At 27.5% G+C, this 7,610-nt stretch overlaps 1 protein-coding gene across 2 annotated transcripts; it reads right to left on the bottom strand.

The window, feature by feature from the left end:
• Nucleotides 1-1,158: 1,158 nt before the first annotated feature.
• On the bottom strand, nt 1,159-3,217 carry LOC109809246 (uncharacterized). 2 transcript variants are annotated; one of them, XM_020372496.3, is made up of 2 exons: nt 3,036-3,217; nt 1,159-2,610 (listed from the first exon to the last, which is right to left on the bottom strand). In XM_020372496.3, exon 2 carries the CDS (start codon nt 2,561-2,563, stop codon nt 1,466-1,468), a length of 1,098 nt encoding a protein of 365 aa, XP_020228085.1. In that variant the 5' UTR covers nt 2,564-2,610; nt 3,036-3,217; the 3' UTR covers nt 1,159-1,465. The 2 variants fall into 2 exon arrangements, with proteins under 2 accessions (XP_020228085.1, XP_029129079.1); XM_029273246.2 differs by lacking the exon at nt 3,036-3,217 and adding an exon at nt 2,894-3,035.
• Nucleotides 3,218-7,610: the final 4,393 nt, after the last annotated feature.

The following is a 7,610-nucleotide window of genomic DNA, read 5'->3' as shown; positions in this document are numbered from 1 at the left end:
CTCTAAGAGAGGGTCATGCTAAACAAGTTCCAGTTACGACTTACACGTATATGACTTACACATATATGACTTACACATATATAAAAAAGAATAACACATGAAATTAACTCATTTAAATGCAAAAGGTCTCATAAGTATCGGTTTATTCCTTCTGTACTAGATATATGGGATGGGATAAAGCAAAATATGTTGATGAAAAGCAAATTAGTTATATTGATGAAAGATGGAGTACAACAATAGCCCAACTCAGAAATATGACATTCATAAAATTGATACCCATGAGTTGATATTTATGACTTTCCTCCAGGTACACCGACTTAAGAGTAGTCCTTTCTCATTTAGTGGCTTCACTTATTTACATATTACACCTTAATCTAACCTATCTCTATATATTATTAAACTTTCTATTATAAAGAAACTTTAAGGGTGAGTTTTAGGTTAGTTTATTTTGACAAAATATTTGTTTTTTAAAAATTCATGGAAATTTTAAAATCAAAGATTATTTTCTAAAATGAAACTGTATAGACATTAGCTAATATGACTCTGTATATATAGACAAGTGTCATATTATTGTCATGAACCAAAAAGAATTCAAGTATAAAAAGAAGACCCGTAAATAATTTTATAATCCTTTAATATTTCCTTAGAGACACTAATTATTTGAAAAAGTTGTAAAAAAATTTATCTAATAATTGATTATGTAAATAATCAATTATTGTTATACTCTATTATAATGATGAAATTTGTTTTGAAAATTTTACTTAAAAATGATTTTAAAAAGATTAATTTTGTTTAAATATAATAATAAAAAAATAGTTTTTACATAATAAATCATTTCTAAAAATTGTTGAAAAGTAAATCATAAATTTTATATTTCTAGTTTCATAAAATAATTTATTTTTCAGAGAATAAAAAACTATTTATAAATTTTGTTATTATTCTAAATATGCAAATTATTTTACAAATAACTTGTTTCTTAAAAAAAATTATAAAAAAAAAAACACACACACACACAAGTTGAAAGTGAGAAAATTAATATTTTCTAAACATGCTCAAGTGTAGATAGTAAAAGTCTACCTGCATGTGATGGAAAAAGGATAAAAATTTAGTTCCACTCGGGTACAAGACTAAGCTAACACCATTCCATTAGAGTTAAACTATTAGATAAAAACACGTGAATAATTTTATATTATATCTCTAACAATAAGCACATTAGAGCAGTATTCAGATAGTTTTATTATACCTCATACTCATAATGATTGATCAACGAGGTATCTACAGCTAGCTGCAACCACAACGATTACTTCAAAGATAAATATTGTATATGTATAGCATTGCCATACTCACAAAATTCAAATCCACTGCTGAGTGCGAAAATTTAAATTATGTGCTTTAGCCTCTTGAATAATTGATATGAAGAATGTCCAGCAAGCACTGATAGATTAAGGAACCATGCTGAGGAGCTTCAAGAACGAGTACTACCTTTATCTTGGCTCCGATCATTATTATCAGAACCAAGGAGCTTGGAACTAAATGATGTTGGAAGGCGTCTAAGAGGTGAATTAGTTGGATGAATGAGAGGATGAGGCATCATGACTTGGGAACTTGAGCTCAAGATGTTGGATTGTCTTGGATCACTTTCCACTGAGTAAAAAGCAGATGGTGTAGCAGAAGGTGGACAAAAAAGTAACTGTGGACCAGATGCTCCTGAGAAATTAGAAGATGAAAATTGCTCACCACTGCCACTGCTAGGATGAGAAGGAAACAATCCATGGCTTCCAAAGTGGGACAAAGATAGACTTGAAGGCTCAGAATGGTGGTAGGAGTTATGTGTCATGCCATTGTTTAGAAAATTACCAAGTAAAGAAGAGTTTGTAGTCCCAATGGGGAAGAGCTTATGAGCTGAAGAATACTCTCTATTATGAGTACCACCAATTGAGATTCCATCTTGATTTTCTTGTTCACTTCTTTTGATCCAGCTCTTGCCTTTTTGGAAGATTGACACACTTTCACCTAACTCCTTACCATTTAGTGAATCTATATTCCAATACCTTGACTTTGCCATGAGGTTTTGATTTCCCCCATCCTTGCTAAAATTGGAATCAGGATCATAGAAGGGTCCAAGAGAAAACTGAGAGTTACCTGGAAGTAGGGTTTGTTGGTGAGTAAAACAATGAGGAATTTGAAGTGGTGGTAGTTTATCAATATCAGATTTGGTGGCTTCAAGCAACCAATCTACCGCTTTGCTAGGTTGGTTGAGTCCAAGCCTGTCTTGAAGATCATATAACTGAACTGCTGTGGGTACAGACAGTCTAATCCTTCGGTCCCTCAGTCCCCTAATGGTGCAAACCTTGCTGTGTCTATCTTTTCCTCCCAAAGTACGTGAGACTCGCACAATTCTTGGATTTCTGAATGCTGACCATTGCCTTGAGGTGGAGGGTGCCTTCAAGAACTTCTCAGTTTTAATGTTATTGCCCTCTTCTTGTGTACTGGCTTCATGACCTTTACTTGAACTTTCAATATCCATCATCTTACTAATTATCTCATCGTTCCTTGATTTCATTCAATGAAATTAACCTTTTCTCCTGAACTGCAAGCAACTAACCGGATCTGATAAACAAAGGGAAAAAAGGAAAGTTATAATACCAGAAAAACATGTTTATGTTATTATTGTGCAGTTTTTGTCTTAATGTTCACAACAAATTATGCTAAAATTGTTGCATACTTGACAAGGAGTCTTTCCATAACTAGGAATAGATTCACAAATTATTGGGTCAGAAAGAAACAAAATATAGGAACTAATTGAAGTTCTATACTGAAATCAGCTTTCCCAATTCTACATACAACTGAAGTTATGCTACTCCAAAATCAGGGCTAAGACAACTCTACTCACTCAATTGATAGTTATGAAACTGAATCAAAGCCAGAAGCATGAGTTTGGTTGGAAATTGAGAACATGATTAGGATTTCATTGACAAGTTTAGAAGCACGAGGACAAGGCTGGTGTTAGTAGAGAGATTACAAGATCAACTTACGTGAGAGAGGAAAGTGTGGATGCTATGTGCCAAATGTTCTAAGCTTTTTCAGCAAAGAAGAAATGGAGGAGACTGCAGAAGTAGAAACTTCGTACAAGTCTTCAATGTTAATTAGTTGAGCAGATGACCACAAGTTTCGACTTCAACCTTTTTCCTGCAAAGGAATAATGCTGCATCGAATTGAGAATTTATGTAAAGAAAAAGGTTAGAATTTTACAGCATAATGATGGGTGTAAATGCCAAATAAATAATAATAAAAAATTAGGAAAGTTGCTACGGTACTCTCAAAAATTGAGGAATTGCAATATATTCTTTTATATAAATTTATAAAAATTAAAAAAATAATTAATTTAATTATAAAATGAATAATTTAAATTATATTTATAAAATGAAAAGTAAGATAAAATTATAAAAATTAAAATTATAAGATTTCAATAATGTTATAAAATATTAAAAAAGAAAAGAATTAATAAATAGTAATAATAAAAAATTATTAAAATTATAATATAAAAATTAAAAAATTTAAGACAAAAAACAAAAATATATTTAAAAAATTATTAAAATTAAAATATAGAAATTTAAAAATCTGAAGTGAAAAGACAAAAAATATACTTAAAAAATTATTAAAATTAAACTATTTAAATATATAATAATATTATTACAAATAAAATTAGAATATATAAAATAAAAATAAAATAACTAAATAATTTAAAATTTTAAAAAAATAAAATATCATAAATATTATTTAAATAAATTACTAAAAATATAAAATATAAAATAAAATTATACTTATATAACTGTACCAATACCTTCCTAAATAATATGGATACCGTAGAATTTTTCAAAAGTTAGTTTGTTTGATCACGTGGCATCCTTGTCAAGGGCAACTTCAACCAAAGTGTTTGTCTTGACATACACACCACATGCTGAGCGATCACTGGCTTAATTAATAATGACTATTATTAAGTGTTATAACTTACAATAATTAAGCCATTTGTTATTAGAGTGTCGTTACATTGATTTTTAGAATATTTTTATCACTAAAATGATCTTTAAAATATTAACTTATTACCAATTTAGTTAGTTCTTAAATATATGTGATTATTTTGTAATTATATTACTCCTCTAAAATTACAAATATTGCAAAATGAATCTTTTCCGGGTCATTATATATTATAAGCCTTTAAAAGATGCATATGATAAATTTATGTTTTCAAAAATTAATTTGATGACTAAAATGTTCAACAAAAAAAATAGAGGCCACGTAAGAATTAATTTATGATAAAATATTAAAAAATAATAATAATACACTAAATTTTAAATTAAGAGTGTTTTGCTTTATAATTATTAATTATTAAAACTTCGATGTGAGACTAATTAGGAACTTCTGTGCCAGCTAGCCGAACAGGACAAATTAGTGACAAAAGAAAAGTTAGGAAAAAGAATACTTTAATCCATTATTTATGACTTACAACTTTTTTTAATAAAAGAAATGAAGCATTATCTTTTTCAGCAACAATAGAGTTTTTTTATTCGAAATTTTCTCAAAATGAGTTTTTATCCTTTATGAAAGACAAATTTACTTAAGGTATATAGACACTATAATATGGAGCTTTTTTATAGTCAGAATTTGAACTGAAATTTAGAATTTTGTAAGGGATTAATCATTTTCACTAGACTAATTACTTCCATTGGTAAATTCCTCAATGTAGACGTAGTTAAGAAAATATACAAAAGCATAACACTGTTAGGGAATAATGTATTTTAAACCACTCTTATATTATAAATTTAAGTTCTAATTCTTGAATAATAAGAGCATCTTAGTTTCACTTCTTTTTTGATAAGTGACACCACTTTTATTCAACATTTGTTTTTATATATTTTTAAAATTTTTTAAAAGATTAATTGTTCTTTTAGTGATAATATTTTTTACTTAAAATTTATTTTTATGTCAAGATTTTAAATTCTTAAATTTTAACTTTTATTACATTTAAAGTTTCCGTTTTATATTAGGGTTTTCATTTTGTTTCAAATCTTAACTACCCTTGCTTTAAATTTAGTTTTTTTAAAACATTTTGAAAAATTCCCTTTACCTGAAATCTAAATTACTTATATTCTCTATTAAAATTAATATATATATATATATATATATATATATGAGGAGGGTTCAAACGATACCGGTGTAACTTTTACTAAGTGTTACACCGCTCAATAACTTTATATTAAATGTGAATTTTGAAAATCCAACCGTTAGATTAAAAGTTCATATATCTTAGATCATATATATATAATTTTGTTAAAGTTGAACAACAACTTTAAGGTAATCAAAGTATTCATATTTTAGTATATTTTGAAATGTATATATTACGTTAATTTTGTTTTATGAGAATGAAGTATCAAATCATCTTAGATTAATATAAAATTTGATATATATGATCTAAGATATATAAACTTTCAATCTAACGGTTGAATTTTCAAAATTCACATTTAATATAAAATTATTGAACGGTATAACACTTAGTAAAAGTTACACCGGTGTCGTTTGAACACTCTTATATATATATATATATTATATATATATAGGCACACACTTGCAAATTAGATAAAAGCAAACCGCGTGTGAAACTCAACATATTATATACGAAATAAAATTTCCTATTCCCTCAATTAAAATTAAAAATAACATGTCAACAAAATAATTTATCTTTCTTTTTTTGGCAGGAATTTCTCTCTCTCTCTTAGGCAGCGCTTAATTGTTATTTATTTATTTATTTATTTATTATTATTATTATTATTATTATTATTATTATTATTATTATTATTATTGACTTGTCATTTTTAATTAAGACAGGGAAAGAAAGAGACAGATGAAAGGAACAACTGAACAATTTTTATCATTTTTTTTAATTTGGAGTATTTATTTATTTATTTTACTTTTTATAAGAATCAAAGATTAATATCATAAATACTAAGATTCGAAATCGTATTTCTCAAATTTTTTTATAAACACTTACTTAAAAATGGAATCCTTGATTAAATACTTAAAATGTTTTATTATTTATTAGCATGTCATATATGTTAATGAAAAACTGATTTTAGTTCATATCGTAATTAATTACTTGTTTCTATTTTTAATAAGTCGATCTTGTTGTCATGAAGAACTAAAAGATAATTCTCTCTCTTCTATTAGTTAGTTATTTGGTTCACGTGCATGTCACTTTTTAATGGAAGATACATGAATGAATGGGGAAAAATAGTAAAATGGGACTCTATATATACATTTGATTCCATTATATAGAGAAATTCCTCTATTATATATACATACAACATTTAGTTTTAGAAATTATACAGATATCCAATGCATTAATTTATGGTCATAACACCAAGATTTGCAACCAATTGGCGAAAGTTAACAGCCTAATAAAGTATGATATTGGAAGAAATTAATCAAAGCTATTATTGTCATTTTTATTTGCATTTTGTTATGATTTATATTATTTTTATACAATATTTGTTCGTTTTTCTGTCTCTATCGTATCATTTATCTTATTTTACATTTCTCTCTCTCTTTTTCTGTCTCTTATTTTGTTGTAAACTGTACAGATATATAACTTTTCTCTTTATTTTTTTTTAATTTTCAACAGACATACTTTTGTTTAAAGTTACAAAATACATTACTTTTACTGTTTTTTTGTTTTTAAGATGTCATGAAGAAATAATGAAAATATTTTGTTTGTTATTTTCTGAGAAACAATAAACAAAAATGAATGGTTTACTAATTAATATTTTTGTCATTATTAATAAAATTATATAAACTGTAAGTAAAAAAACAAAAAGTAAACTGCAACAGGTAAACTTTCAAAAGTTATGATGTACGTTTGAGTCTGATCTGTTGATGAGATAATAGATCCTAGCTGCGCTGTAGATGAGGGACCAACTTAAACTTAGGCTCTTAAAATCATCCACTCAACTTATAGCAGGAAAAAGAGAGGGACCACAGGCAGTGAGATTTGCACACAGCACAATTTGGAGTGAGATTTGCACACAGCAAACTTGGAGTAGTTTGTATTCACACTATAACAACTAATTTGATTAGTTATCTAATTGTGCAACTTCTTTTTCAATATTAAGATTTTTTTTTTTCGTTCCTGGAGTATCCACCGCCGATAGCAGTGACTAATCTTCTCGCTACGTTGGAGGCACCTCAAAGAGTGAAATAGCTGATCCCAAGATTTAACGCGACTGCATACACAAGGCAGGATTCGAACCCCTGACCTTGCTTAAGCGCTGATCAACCCCTACCTTTTTGAATATTAAGATAAATATGTATATATGCTGATTAATCAATGTCTCATATAATACACCAAAAAAGATTATTTTCTTCTAATTGATTACTAATCGAAGTTTCATTCACCTATATATGAACTTTGCCTTGACCTTGCAGCTTAGAATTTGTATTTGGTCTGGTAAGTCGAATAATCCAGCCTACTACAGTATCTAATTAGGTTGTTGTCTTTTGTATATGTCTAGTGTATAAGACTACTTGTCAGCTAAACTAGAAAACAAAAAAGCTAA

The sequence above is a fragment of the Cajanus cajan genome, chromosome 5 (assembly GCF_000230855.2).
Source record: "Cajanus cajan strain Asha chromosome 5, NIPB_CcT2T_4, whole genome shotgun sequence".
Taxonomy (NCBI): Eukaryota; Viridiplantae; Streptophyta; class Magnoliopsida; order Fabales; family Fabaceae; genus Cajanus; species Cajanus cajan.
The sequence above is the reverse complement of the archived record's forward strand: the minus strand, read 5'-3'. Positions and strand labels throughout refer to the sequence as shown.